Consider the following 15,092-nt stretch of genomic DNA (forward strand, 5'->3'; position numbering starts at 1 on the left):
TCTAACGAATTCTTATAAAATCAGCTTTTAGTAATCTAGTATGAATTATTATGAATTGTCTATCATTTTAGGCCGGAAAAAGTAGCATGGCATGGTTCGCACAAACTCGGAGATCGAGCGATGGACACTTATTGCGATGCCTGGCATTCAAGCAGCTCTGATCGTTATGGATTAGGATCACCTCTAATAGGAGGTCGGCTTTTGGAGCAAGTTCGTTACTCCTGCGATAACAAGTTTGCCCTACTCTGCATAGAAGTGACCAGCGAGGTCACGAGAAGACGAAGGAACAGCGATGCTGTGGAAGATGATGTAGAGATGACAGAGAGCGATTATAAGAGACATTTGGAAACGTTAATGAAAAATTGAAGATTCTCGTTAAACATAAATATTTCCAAGCCGTTATGTAAATAGAAATCGAGATGTACCGACCGTAAAGATTGTATCGAACAAACTGTGGATGACATAACTGTACTCGCATTGAAACAAAAAAAAAAAACAAACAAAAAAGAAAACATCAAGCGACACATATACCAAAAACAAAAATGTTTAGAATGAATGTGAACAAATCATGAAAAGAATGGAAACGGTCACGTTTCATCTCATTTCTCATATCCTGGAATGCTACTATCCTCTCTATTTCCAAAGTTATAAATCGTAAGTAAAGCCCTTATTATCGCTTCAGAGAAGTTTCCGTTTATCCTCTTAAAAAGAAGACTGATCGTCTAGACATACTACGTTCGTCAACGTTTCATATCGATCATCATACCGTAATATTAATGAAAACGTCGAATCGAGCGGATAAGTTTTGAAAAAAAAAAAAAAGAAAGAAAAAGGAAAAAAATCTCATAAACTTTCAGAATCTCAGAGCATTCTCTGTCTCTCGAATTATTTAAGCGTTCCCTTTAAAAAATTATCTACGTCCAGCGCTCAATTTCCTTCTCTCTTTGCCTGATATCCTAAAAAGAGGAAAAAACTCTGAATGGAAAAATTTCTAAGGCACGCACGATTGATCACGATTTGATGTTTAGATCGTAAATTATTGCTCTTTAAAAACCTAAGTAAATCTAAACGGAGATCATATCCGCGCATCGAGACGCGTTTACATTTTAGCCGATACATATGAGTGTGTATGTTAGATGTAAGAGAAACATCAATTAAGAATTCCATATGATGAGTCGCTGTTCGTTTCAAGTGAAGATCAGATTTATGCTCTGCGCGATATGTAAGTTGCATTAATTGTCTCATAATCGTACAGTGTTGTTTTCTGATCGAGAACTGTGCGAGTGAATGATTTTTTGGAGAATTGCCAAAGCTTCGTAAACTGCCAGACTAACGAATAATATCTTCATAAACTTATTTAAAAGAGTTCACTCGTTCAGTTCGTACTTCTTACTCTTTCAGGAAACGAACATTTTTCCCATCTTATCATTACCGCTTCATATCACGAGCATGAATCGAATCAGTGTTGTCTGTAACTTGAGAATATATTACGATTAACATTAAACTAATTTATTACAGTTATGTAGAAAAAGAGAAAAAAAAACGTTGTAACTCTATATACTTAGGTTGTCAGCATGCTTGTCGGCGAATACAACGCAAATAAATGGAACTTTTTAATGTAATTTAGACCGCGACGCCCAAGAAAAAAAAAAAATAATAACGTACAACTAATTATCCTTCAATATAGTTTGCACTGACAACATTTTAGTTCCAAATTTTGTATTATTTGTACACTTTATTATCATCTTTCTAAATAAAAACGGAAAGTGCATTTTTCACACCTTCAATCATTCTCCTTGGTATACACATAAAGTAACTATTGATATGACTAGACGATAAAAATTATTGATTTATTTATTAAATAACTCGTAATTATATACATCACAATGTTATATTCGACTAACGATTTATTCACATTTATAGAAAATTGAAAAATTGCTTTTTAAGTCTTTAAAATACCCACTGCTTCTGTACACTTTAGTCCTTCAAGAATATATGCCAAATTTTCTACAGATGCATCCTCATCCTCTTCTGCCCAAATTTCTAACATACTTTTACACTGTTCGTACGGAGTTGGTTTTCCTTGGAAAAATACAATCTGTAAAAAATATATATTATATATTATACAAAATTCTAATTTGATTCTTTTATGAATCAAATAGAAGACTAACCTCGTCATTAGTATAACCTAACTTAGCTGCTAATTTTTTCCAATCCCCCTTGAGCACTTCTGATAATTTTGCTACCATTTCGGGTGTAACTTTATTCAATTTACTTTCTCTTCCTTTTGTTTCTACATTTTCATTATCCGTTTGTTCACTTTCTTGCTTTAAAACATCTTCGCTATATTCCTGATCGTTCGAATCTGGTGGCGGAGTATCTTCTGCTTCAACTTTTACATCGGATTGTGCTTGCTGTAATTTCGATTACATATTTATACTTATGTTCAATAAAGGATATATTTTATCGCCACAAACACAAGATGTTAATGATAATATGAAAATCCCTTATTATCAAAATACTTTTAAAATTAATATTAACACTCACTGGTCGATCTTTAGCAATCTTTTTTATCATAGTTTCCAGATACTCTGGAAGTCTATTTATTGGATTATTTCCATGAACGAAAAAGTGTGGGCTTCTTCTAGCTAATAATCTCAATGCTCTCCATCCAAAATTACCATCATTTACTTTTCTATAAAAACATAATGTTATAATTAAATGTTAACTATTAAACATTACTATCTTTTAAAAAGAAAGCATATCTCACTTATATTCTTCTTCCACCATTGCGCTTGGATCTAATTGCATTATAGCTTCTTCAAAATATGTCTCTAATGATGGTAGAAAATCTCTATCTTTCGACTTGCATGCCTCCAAATTATTTGGACAAAGATTCCATAATTTAGTAAGCTCTGGACTATAAAGTATAAATTTATATATTTATTTGCTAAAATATAATTTCTAATAGTATATTATAAAAGATTGGAAAAGAAATGACTAACTTTCCTACGTGATATTTCCCAACAGCTTGAGCATCTCTAATAACGTCGCCAATTCTTCGTTTTGATCTTTTAACTTTCTTAGCATCATCATCAGCTTCTGTAGTACTTTCAGACGCAGGTCTTTTAAAAGGTGGACAACCCTCATTTTTCCATGCATTCCAATGCTCTTCTCGTTTTAAAATATTCTTCACAGTTTCGGTAAACGATGGACCATCAGGTGGTGTTTCTGTCAACAAGGTATAAACTTGTTCCGCTGTAGCTTTAACCCATTCCACTTGATCTGGCTTCAATTCGTGCGTCTCGCTTAAATATGAAACATATCATTGAGATACGGTAAAGTAAAAATCATAATGTTCAATTTAATAAAAGCAGACCTTGTCTCATAGCCACTGGCAAGGAAGCTTTGGAAAACAAACATCGTTTTATGACTTTCTAAAGCTTTTACTAAATGCTTAGGAGAACTTTACTATGTTATTACGACTTTAGATATTTTAAAAATCAAATACTTAGGAATTGTTTTACATTAATTTCTACTTACGCTTTAAATTTTACGGTGCTATTCAAATACTGGAAAAGTATCAAAAACTGCAACAGTACGTATCTTCTAAAATTTGAATCAGAAAGTTGTAATTCCAGCAATTTCTGATTAGTAAGGTATTTTGCAAAATAATGCGTTTCTTTATGAGAACCTTCCATCGTAGAATCTAGTCTTATACATGTAGTTGGATAACTACGTTGCTCTTCCAATTTAAAAGAAGAAAATGCTGACAAAACATTAGATGCATGCTATAACAAAAATAATAAATTATTATTACAAAAATTCAATTTTATAAAATCGATTAGTAATAATATAATTGTTTTTATTTACCGCTGAGAAAACTTTCCAATACATTTTGTTATAGCACTGATTAGGATTTCTGAAAAAATCTTGTAAAGCCCAAAACTTTCTGTACAAATTATAATCTATAGGTATTTTATTCTCAGTCTTATCTTCATCTTTTGTTATTTGTTCCAGAACATCTTCTGCTTTCTCAGTGCCAAATTCTGTTAGATTTTCTAAGTTAAATTCACTAACAATGTTAAGTCCAGATCTTTCAGAGAATGGAAAGAACTTTGCAAGAAATAATAGAATTCTACCACAGAATACGGTTTGTTGAGAACGAGACAAACGTCTAAGTAAATCATTGCACATTCGTAATAAATTATTTTTACAAAGACTAAAAAAGAGATCCTCTTTCCAGACAACCACATTATTTTCAACGAATGTGAAGAGTTTTTCACACTTATCCAATGTCATAGAATCAAATATATCTCCAAGCAACATGACCGGCATAGTAACAGTTGCTAAATCTTTTCTACATAATTCGATACAAAATGTGATGTAAGATTCAAGAGATCCTACATTTTCAGGTGTATCTTCTATCAATATTGTAAGTAATGTATCACGAAGAGCTTGATCTACAGCAGCTTTCCGATCACTTTCATTGGCACATTGTTCGATACATTTCTTTTGGAATGTAATCACATCGGCTATCTTGAAACATTGTTGTAAATAATCCTATAAATAATCATAACAATTTTTATTATGTAAACATGTGTTACACGTGTCGCAAATAATCCAAAACGATACATACGCTATAGTCTTTTCTCAATGCTTCAAACATCGCCATTATTCCCAATGTGTTGACAGTTTTATCCCATTAAAAAAATTCTTTCTTTTATTTATTTTTTTATGTCAATAAAACACTTCATGAAAAGACAAAGAAATTACATTTGTATAAAAATTTTTATATTATCATTTATATCACGACAAGAAGAAACGAGTTTCATTCTAACTAGTTTAAGTTGATTGAAGCGCCTTCTCCTGTCACTTATAGAAAACTTCATCTGATAATACTGTATCAAGTGAGTCGAGTTTTGTGATATAACCTAATACTTAACCTAATACAAATACTTAACCTACGATGTAACTGCAACTTATTATACATTAAATCTTATGTTAAGTAACCATTACGTTAATATTATTTATGATAGAATATTTATTATATAATTAAGAATGCATATATAGTAAAGATAATGTATTACTGTATTATTTATAAACCATATATGTCAGATATCAAAAGATGTATAAGAATATTTTGTTACTTCCATAACGACGTCCTTAAATTACTGTCGCACTTCGTATCGTAGCCGACAGACGTCGCATAAGTCACCGGTAATATAAATAGTATTAGAAAATGTTTAGGAAGAGTTGATGTTACAAAACACGTTTTTCTTTTTTCTGATCCCAATTATTAAATGGATTAACCATATGTAAATTAAAATTCATAAACAAAGAGAACAAAAATGATTGTTATTCAAGATAAAATAAAGTTTTATAATATGAAAATTATTTAATAGTATACTTAGTTTGAATTTCTAAAGACATTATCCATTCGCGATATACTTTTAATATTTAATCATAGGTGAGCAACTTTTTTGTTGCGAATCACATGGCCTCATCATCAATCAATTCGATCTCCCCACTACTTAAGTTCAACAATCATCATTCCATTACTTTTGATAATAAAACTTGCGCAATTCACTACGCACGGCAGTATTAAATAGTGAAGATTTGTTTTCTTTTACTTTACTGAATAAGTAAACAGAAGCAAAGGTTACATGTGGACCATAATCTATTAGTTGCCCATCTATAATTTATGCCATTTAAATTTCATTTTTAATTAAACATTCTTTTGTATTTATGCTCATATTTAATATTTAGTTAACGTTTAAACAAATATAAATACTCGTACAACTGACATCGATGATTATTGACACGAATGCAATTTTATCTTCTATTATTCTGAAGAGATACTCAACCTCTCGTATTCTGTTCACTCGTGGATATTTCTGAGGCAGGATAATTGCTTTCTGTCTATATCACGTCGATCATTAATCTTTTCTTTGATTATTAGTTGTAGAAGTTCGTATTTTTTCTCTTTCAGTATATACATGAAATAAACTATTTTCCTTCGCTTAATTCCCGATTTTTATGAGTTCTAAAGAAGAACTAATAAAAACATTAAATTATTCTTTCAACCCAATATATTCAAAATATTCTCCTGAGTATTTACATTTCAAAGGCATGTATTGTGTAAATGATTCGTTTTTCATATTTTAAGAGTCCACACTTCTACGCCATATAACAAGATGGAGCAAATATGACATTTTGCCATTTTATAACAGAATTCAAGATTTATATCATTATCGGAGAAGGATTAATGAAGAAATTCATTTTACTGAAAATAGCACAGGGGAACTACAATTTAAAATTTTGGGATCCTCGTGATTGTTAATTTCATACGATTCCGATCTACAATCTTCAAATAATTTCGATATATAGCGCTCTTACATATTTAACAATTATAATTTGATTCAATATCTAAGTCCGAGTAGTTTGTTACTCTTTCGACGCAATTTTTGAATTGTTTATTTATTAGGATGTATTCGATTTATTTCCTAATCTAAACTGTCCTTTTCGGAGGTGAAATCAAGAGGTAATTTCTATGTGTATCATCATTTAGATAATTACAATACATTTGAAGTAGATGTTAGCTATCTTTATTCCCATCTCTTCATAGAATTGATAGAGCTTGTCGTCTTTATCGTTGCATTCCCTTAATCCATAGTCTCTCATAATATTCATCCATTTTTCTTATCCAATTTTAACTATTGAAGTTTCCTATGATGAAAGTTATATCATTCTTCGAACAGTCCTCTCAATGGATGTATAAAGTTTTTCGACTTTTTCATCATACTTTTTTTCTGATGTTGGCACATAGGTTTGTGTAATGTTTATGTGGAATGGATGTCCGCTTTTTTTTACAATAGCATAAGTCTATTCAAGATGAATGTAAAATTCTTGTCATATTTCGTGAGTTTGGAAATGATGAAAATATCTATTCTATTTCAGTGATATCAGTTCTGCGTACTATTCCCAAAGTTCCATTCATGTTGGCAAATGTCCACGCTCAGCCATCTGTATTTATTAATCCCTAGGTATCTTGTGTCTTTTTTTATTTCCTTCGCCAAGTTATCTACTTTGGCGGTTTTAAATAATAAAATACTGCCTCTCTTAAGAATTAATAAACGTAATGTTTATTATTCAGACGTCATTATAATAACATTCAACTAAGAAAAAATCGATGAAGAAACACAAGTATATTCAAGGATAACATAGATAACAATCATTGAGAATCGGTACGTATAGTGTAAACGATTTATTTTGTTAGTACGTACATTTGCGCCAGCACAAAAAAAATGATCATGTTTTATAAAATGAGAATGAGACGAATATCAAGATCCGAGATTAGACACGTATAGTGCGCTAGATCACAGCGTTCGTCCACTTTGATTTCAATCGTTTCGATTTTCCGCAGCAAAAGGCAATCACCGATAAAATTCATTTTCAATCAATTTTCATATTCCAATATTTTTCTTTAGGCCTAAATGACGTCGAAACCCTCGAATCGAATTAAATCAAAAAAGTAAAAAACAAAAATGCAATTTTATGCAGCGATCGATAGACAATAGCGAAAACAAAAATAACACTTTCTCGTACGATTCCTATCTGCAGAAAATCATACGTCTCGATTCTTTTCCAATTTCGTAAACGATGTATGACGTATACATACATACATGCAATTATTGAATCAAAACATCGTACGAAATTTTGAGATCAGAATCTAACAACTTTTGCGGTTATCATCCATCTGTCTTTTCTTGATTTTTTAATTTTTATCACTAATTTGATAGCACGTGATCGAATGAGGCTCATAATTACAGGTATGATAGACCGACAGAATTTTTCTCCTTTTCTTTTTTTTTTTGTTTGTTGAGAAAATACTAATCGCGTGTTATTTCTTTACCTTTTGTTTTTCTTTTATATCTTTTTTATTTCTTTTTTTTTGGTTTTTAATTATATACAGTGCCTTGCCAATCCGGATTACCGTACATATATCAACGGTATTTACAAGGCAGTGATAGAAATATCTGAGCAGAAAAGCTCGTTAAGAAGATAGGCACTAAGTGACTCTTTAAAGTTCGTCCCGGACAAACGAATGATTGAGATTTTCTAATTTCGACGTTGATCTAATAATTATTAATAACGCGCCAGTTACAACTTATAAACAACGCTCATCGACCTCTTTATAAAACATTAACGAACGATTCTACAAGTTACTCTACTAACATTGCTCGAGCCTGTAAAAATAATATTACATTTATACGCAACATTCTTTCTCTCTTTCTCTCTCTCTCTCTCTCTCTCTCTCTCTCTTATTTAAAGTCTATCGAAATAGACTCAATTTTTTCATAGATACATATCCATTAATCTTTACTATCGTGCAAAGATTTTTAACAAACGTGTAAGAAAAATTAACGTGTTAAGAGGATCGATTAAAAAACTTTAAAAGTTGCTTTAGTTTGAAATGTTAGTTATGCTTAAATTTCAGCTAAAGTATTAATGTCTAAATTTTTGTTAGGGAGTCTTATGCTTGAAATCTTTATGTAAGCTTTTCTAGAAGCTCGTATAAGTGAGAGTAAGATCGACAGATTTAATCGAGAGCCATACGATAGGTTGACGATGGTTAACTAGAAGAAGCAGATAAACGTATCTTTGTCTCTTTGGGAAATGATGAGAATTACGAGTCCAATATACAATTAATGATCTACTTGATATGCAAGAAAGAAATACTGAAATCATTTTAAGAAAATACATATAAAGTTTCCAGGAGAAATGTATAAATATAGAATATGAGTAAATATGCTGATAGATAAATAGATATATCTATGTGTGTGTGTGTTTGTATGCGCGCGCGCGCGTAAATGCGTGCGTGTGAGTGTATATGTAGTAAAAAGAAATAAGAGATGATATGATACATATAGAAAAAATAAACGAATTTACATTTGTTCATTACAAACAAATTAATGATTACATTTCTTTTTTTTTTTTTTAATTCATTGTTATCTTTTTGCATGTGTATAAAACGTTTCAATTTTTTAAGAGTTATTTGTTATTTTCTATTAAGTGAATAAGTTATTATCAAGTAGGGAATTGTAATTGGAAATTAGATTTATTTGCAAAGATCGAAGGATCAAAATAATTAAATCCAAGAAAATAGATTCGTCGTTGAAATATTTTCGACGACCGAGAAATCGATTGAAGACCCTGTTTTTTGGCACGGTATATATATATATGTGTGTGTGTGTGTGTGTGTGTGAGTGAGTTTCTCTTTTTAGTATGAGTCGGTTATTATGAAGGTTGTCTAATAATAAGTAGAAACTTTGAGCAAATTAGTTTATTGCGTAATTCATTTAATTAGGCTATAGCCATACGAATTACATAATAAACTAATGTTATTTTTGTAATTTTTTACTTAAACCACTTTCATAATCACCAGCTCATATATTGGACTTTTGCTTTTTATCAGAGCCATACGGATTTATCGTTGGATCTTATTCTTATCATTACGTTTGTCTTTCATCGATTTACGACGAGCTTCCCTTAACGTGCAAAAGAACTAGCGCATAAATCATTTCTCTTTTATAGCTTTTAAGTACAAAGAATCGTATAAATCATAATTTTCTTTTTTTTCTGTTTAAATATATAACACATCTTGCACGAATTCTATCGATGATGATACATCGACAACAGACTTCTTGTTGACAATAGACATAGGATAAAATTCTCTTTTTAAATGAAATATCAATTACGTTTGTCGTACAATTATACACGTTGTTTCTCATCGATGTTACATATGTACGTACAATTCAATTTAATAATGTAAGAATAAATGAAGCAACATGATAGTTATTGTTCTCAATTTTCAAGCTCGTTCTGTTCGTAACAACGAGAATCATCATCGAGTCGAATTTTTTTTTTTTTTTATGAGAGAAGATTTTATCAAACGTAAATCGTTTAGAGACACGTGTTTGATTTTATTTACGAATTTTATTTATGTCTGTTATAACGTTAGTAATTATAGCTAGTAGTATCGGTTGTTCATTCAACCGCATTATAAGACCATAAATTATGAAAAATTATATGCGAAGCATACAAAATAGTCTGTTCTGAAAACGCTTTTTAAGAGCTTCATACGTATTATCCTTGTCCTCGTAATATTCTTTAATTATTTGTAGCTGTACGTACTTCGCAACATTTTTTGAATTCGTGAATATATAATGAAATTATGGTCGATGTGTTATCGTGTTTTAACTGTCAAGATTATCATGTACTTTATCTCCTTCTTCATTTTCTGTTCCTTCTTCCTCTTTTCCTTATTCTCATTAAAAACAATAAGAGCGTAATGACGAATTTCATTTTCATTATCAACTCTCTTTCTTTTCTTTAAAAATTGTTATTGTTTTTAATCATTGTATTATCTCATTTTTCTCATCGAATTCGAGTTCCCAGAATAAGAAACTTTAATGGACTCTCGATCTCGACGAATCGACGAGGCTCGATTATTATCCGTATATGGAAAAAAACTTTTTCGATCGTCTTTCTTTTCGTTTTTTTTTTGTATCGTGTTGATCATGTCGATTTACGAAGATCGATGTACCGAAGAAAATGATCGAGCGTTTAGGAAGTTTCCAAGTCTTGAGTGGACTTTTCTCAGGATCGTATGGAAGACGTACTCGAAGGTGCTGATGCGCATCGATTCAACTTGCTATCTATTATGATCTCGTCACCATTGCTAATATTGTACCGATAGAGTTGTTTGTTAGGATACAACATCTCCTCGGGTCCATGATGTGCCTTCATCACCTGTAATGCGATAAATAATAATAGTAATAATTATTATAATTATTATATAAATTCATCTTTGTTATACTCTATTGAAGCTTTAAAATTTTTTTCATTTATGTTTACCTCGAATTCATTAACACTTAAGAATAGAAAATTGATAAAAAGGATTCAAATGATGATCATTTAGGACAAAGGAAAAATTCAGCGGATTCGTGGAAGGTCTTAAGTCGTTATTTCACATTTATTAAGGCACCGTTCGAGGAACCAAAAGTTCTGGAAAAGAAGCAACAACATTCGTATTAGTTAATTAAAAAATTGTACTCACTTGATCTACGTAGAAGAGTCTCATCCTATTCGCTGGTATTTTCACCATCGATTCCAGTTTTGTTTTTAATTCGAAAACTGTTCTATATACATCTACCGATCGTACCTAAAAAGAATAATTTAGACGAATTTGTATTTAATCAACTTTATTATTAATTATATTAAAAGATTATAAATATGTGATTTGAAATTATTTCGTAACAATAGGTAAATGAGTAATTAAATACTTAAAATTACCTCGACAAGATCTCCGTAAGTGAATGTTACCTTGACCCTCTTCTCTGGTGTTAGATCAACGTGTACTAGAGGATCCAATTTCCCATGAATAGCTACAAGCTCCGAATACCTAAAAATCGATTTTTACAATTTCATTATTTCATTATCTCAAGGACAGGACACATTATATCGTACGCATACGCATGTCAAAAATAATTATATATAATTAACCAATGAGTTTAATAGATAGAATGTAGATCATCGAAGGACAAATTACTAGTCAATTGATCTTTATTCTATTCTATATAAATCAAATTTGAAGTTACCTTTCTGGTCTGTCAGCTTCCGGTTTGTCCATGTAGTAACGAATGAAGGCTCTTTCAGCGTCCTCGCGTTCTTGCGACGAGATTACTCCACCACCATTCAAAGTCTCGACATTGGGAAGCCTTGCTATTAACAACTGACGTCTTTCATGTTCCGTGTATTCTCGAGGACTCTATGAGATAAACAAAGAGAATAGAGAATAAAAGATATTTAACTTGTTGTTTATCGTATAATTATCTTCTACGATAAAATCAGAGGCAAAGAATGAAGACAAAAAAAAAAAGAAAAAAAAGACAAAAAAGAAAGATCATTCCCAAGTGTTACTTACTTCGAATAAGGGACAGCTGTGAATTCTTAAAGATTTCAATGCAGGAAATCTCGAAAGTCGTTCGACCTCGTCCCAAGTTCCCAACAATGTTCCATTCATATTTAAGAACCTAAGCATTCTAAAAGGATCGTGAGGTGATGGGACCTTATTACTACTGGACTCTGATTCCGATTCTGACCTATCGTAGCTGACTTTGTTCTCCGTGATAATATGTTTTCCCGATTCGTCAACCGATGTACGTCCTTCGACATCAACGTTATTCATATTCTCGTTATCTTGCGTACAATTTTCCGAATCCTCATTTTGCTTCCGAAGATCTTCACGATCGTTAGATAAATTGCGATTTTCTTCAAGTCCAAGAGACCTAATCGGACATTCGGCTAAAACAAGACTTTCCAGATTCGGAAAAACGTAGCCTAACTTCGATATTTCATTCCAAATTTCAACGGGATTCCCAGTAAAGTGTAACTTCTTCAAAGATCTATTAACGTTCTCTACCTTTCGATAATCTAAATCGACAGTTTTATACTCGTTCAAGGACAAATGAAGTTCTTCAAGATTACGTAGCAACCGTATCAAGCCTTGAACCGTCGACCAGGAGACTCTGGTGCCATTCAATACGAGATTCCTCAGTAGATCGTAGTTGCCATGCTTGATCTCCAACACCTCGGCGAGACAGTTGAAGCTAAGATTAACGAACTTGATCTTGGGCATGTGCTGAAGTATACCAAAGACCTCAGTCCATTGCGAGAGCTTGTTCTGTGCCAGGTCCAATTCCTCAACGTTCTTACATTTGTTACGTAGTTTTTCATCGTCATTACCGGCACACTCGATATCGCAGTCCTGCAGGACCAACAATGCCGGTACCGTGTGACGTGGTGATTTTTTTGGAATGAAAATGCTGACTGAGAGAGCTGCTTTCGGTGAGCCAGATTCTCCTTCGTCGTCCGTCAACGAGCATTCTGTTGTCGAGCTACCGTACTTGAGCTCTAAGGCTTCCAATAGCGACGGCATTCTTACAACATTCTAAAAGAATCCCAAAAAGACATATTTTTAGTTCAGATCCTTTCGATAAGGTATTTGAGAAAGAAACAAAAAGAAACATAAAAAAGAAAACAAGAATTATTCACTTTGGATCAGTGCTTTTCAAATTTATCGAAGTGGTATCTAGGTAATATTTATATATATATATATATATATATATATATATATATATATAGAAAGAACGTCCTGTTTTCATACATATGCATTTTATTTTAACGAAATTAGAACATTTAATAGACGTTTCTTTAAATCACTTGTTATAATTTGGTTATAATAAAATACACAATTTTTATTATACATTAAATAAGAATGACACGATCGAATAAAAATGCAATGGATGCTATATATAAATTAGCAGATAAAAGCTTATCCTCAAGTATTAAGCGTTTATTTTCATTTTGATATGTTATAAAATCCTTTCTTCTTGAAGAACCTTACTTATTATATACAAATACAGGAAGTAAATGTAAGTATAAGGTACGCTTTTAGAAACGTTTTATGCGTAACCCGATGTAAGAAAATCGAAAGATGCGTTGAAAGAATTAAACGAACGAGACAGATGTCGAAGATGAAATCCATTCGTGATGATGACGACATCGAACGAATCAAGTAAAACAAAATTCGAAGAGACAAAACTAACAAAGGAATTTATAAAAACAAGAAACCATCTGTATATATCGCCTTATTAATACGTTATAACGTTATCGAATGGATAGATAAGAAATGATAATATTTGTTTTTTTTTTTTTTTTGTAAACACTAACAAAGTATGACCAGTTATCGTTGTTGTAGCCTTGAAGAGTAAGGTGACGTTGATTGATCAATAACTATGCGAGTGATTCGTATTATTATCTTAGGTACTTTTCCATATTATAAAGGATATTAATTTTTAAACAAATAGATGATTAAAATAGATCTTCGTTATTTTTCAAATTATATATAATTTCGGATGTTCTTAAAATTATGAATCACCTTTATTTGAAATCAAGGACACCTGAACTTGCCCTTGATTCGGTGATTCATACATGTAGTCCTTCCAATGAAAAGAGTTGCACTCTTATTTGCCATCTTTTTCATTAACAAAAATGAACGAGTACATTTCCAGCGATAATTAATTTATTTTTAACACGATTTATGAGTGTGTATATATAAATATGTGTGTGTGTGTGTGTGTGTCGCGGATAACTGAATTTCATAATAGACTGAAATAGACGAATTCCACAATAAAATTGAGTTGACGTTCCTCTCGAGACAATGAATTAACCTTTATTCACATTCCAATGTTAAGTTATGAATACTATATATCATATTTTTGTTTTGACATGAATTGCAAAGGATATTAAAAATGAAATATTAAAAATTTTACATTAAATATAATGTGATCGTACGTATAAACTACCAAATATCACTAAAGAATTAACAAAAAAGAAAAAAAAAAAAAAAAAGAAAAAGAAGAAAAGAAAAAGAATTTAGTGTATAACACTAATTTAATTTTATCTTCCTCTTGCCCTTCATGTTTCGATTACGTGATTAACATTTTTGATTAATAAATGAATAAAGAAAAGATCAATGTAGATAGTTTAGAACGAGCACGAAATTAGATGAAATCTCATGCATGTCTGACGAAATGAATTTTAACTGATATTGTTCTAACTCCAGATTGCATAGGAATGAATATTTATAATACATTGTTGCATAGACGATGAAAAATGACCATGACAGGAACGACATATCAAAAAGAAGGAAAGAAAAGTTCTGTGGTCCAGGCGTGTACCCTCGAGGGCAACGGCAAAGATGTAAAATCTGGTTTGACCATATTCGAGCTCCTAAGGTCACTCCATTGTCTTTTTGCGCAGCTCTCGAGAGAAACGGGTACCGGTTTCCGACGTCGTCAGAGAGCTCAGAACGAAGGTACGCCATTCGCCCACGCGAGAAAATCTTTTATCTCTTTCTCTCTCTTTTCTTTTTAACTAGACAACCCGCATCGATACGATGTATAAAGTGTGAGCCACTTCGATTGTGAAAAACGAGACACGTGAATCCCACATTTCTTTCTCTT

At 31.6% G+C, this 15,092-nt stretch overlaps 3 protein-coding genes across 5 annotated transcripts in view; 1 reads left to right on the forward strand and 2 right to left on the reverse strand.

The window, feature by feature from the left end:
• The window catches only part of LOC124422047 (collagen alpha-1(XV) chain), a 204,594-nt gene extending 202,816 nt beyond the window's left edge, over positions 1–1,778 (forward strand). For both annotated transcript variants that reach the window (XM_046957944.1, XM_046957945.1), the window contains one exon: positions 72–1,778. In XM_046957944.1, coding sequence (XP_046813900.1) covers positions 72–366 — 295 coding nt within the window. In that variant the 3' untranslated portion in view covers positions 367–1,778. The remainder of the gene's footprint in view (positions 1–71) is intronic.
• Positions 1,779–1,829: 51 nt separating this feature from the next.
• Positions 1,830–7,111, reverse strand: LOC124422048 (THO complex subunit 1). Of its 2 annotated transcripts, XM_046957946.1 has the most exons (10): positions 5,091–7,111; positions 4,640–4,751; positions 3,874–4,563; positions 3,544–3,791; positions 3,380–3,406; positions 3,006–3,308; positions 2,771–2,920; positions 2,548–2,695; positions 2,172–2,414; positions 1,830–2,098 (listed from the first exon to the last, which is right to left on the reverse strand). In XM_046957946.1, the coding sequence occupies exons 2-10, from the start codon at positions 4,673–4,675 to the stop codon at positions 1,943–1,945; spliced, it is 2,001 nt and encodes a 666-aa protein (XP_046813902.1). In that variant the 5' UTR covers positions 4,676–4,751; positions 5,091–7,111; the 3' UTR covers positions 1,830–1,942. The 2 variants fall into 2 exon arrangements, with proteins under 2 accessions (XP_046813902.1, XP_046813903.1); XM_046957947.1 differs by lacking the exon at positions 3,380–3,406 and having other exon boundaries at positions 4,640–7,111.
• Positions 7,112–7,252: 141 nt separating this feature from the next.
• The window catches only part of LOC124422049 (tubulin-specific chaperone cofactor E-like protein), a 15,191-nt gene continuing 7,351 nt past the window's right edge, over positions 7,253–15,092 (reverse strand). Inside the window, exons 2-6 of the mRNA XM_046957948.1 lie at positions 11,990–13,015; positions 11,664–11,833; positions 11,359–11,467; positions 11,123–11,227; positions 7,253–10,815 (exon numbers count right to left, since the gene is read on the reverse strand). Of these exons, the coding sequence (XP_046813904.1) occupies positions 10,663–10,815; positions 11,123–11,227; positions 11,359–11,467; positions 11,664–11,833; positions 11,990–13,003 (1,551 nt within the window). The 5' untranslated portion in view covers positions 13,004–13,015 and the 3' untranslated portion in view covers positions 7,253–10,662. The remainder of the gene's footprint in view (positions 10,816–11,122; positions 11,228–11,358; positions 11,468–11,663; positions 11,834–11,989; positions 13,016–15,092) is intronic.

The sequence above is a fragment of the Vespa crabro genome, chromosome 2 (genome assembly GCF_910589235.1).
Source record: "Vespa crabro chromosome 2, iyVesCrab1.2, whole genome shotgun sequence".
In the NCBI taxonomy this organism is placed as follows: Eukaryota; Metazoa; Arthropoda; class Insecta; order Hymenoptera; family Vespidae; genus Vespa; species Vespa crabro.

Bases quoted from the DNA above. Each gene is read 5' to 3' on its own strand.
- LOC124422048 (XM_046957946.1), bottom strand. From the start codon at position 4,675: ATGGCGATGTTTGAAGCATTGAGAAAAGACTATAGC. The intron at 3,309-3,379 runs GTCTGCTTTTAT...TTCATATTTAAG, and splicing joins GCCAGTGGCTATGAGACAAG to CGAGACGCACGAATTGAAGC. The intron at 2,921-3,005 runs GTTAGTCATTTC...TATACTTTATAG, and splicing joins GGGAAATATCACGTAGGAAA to TCCAGAGCTTACTAAATTAT.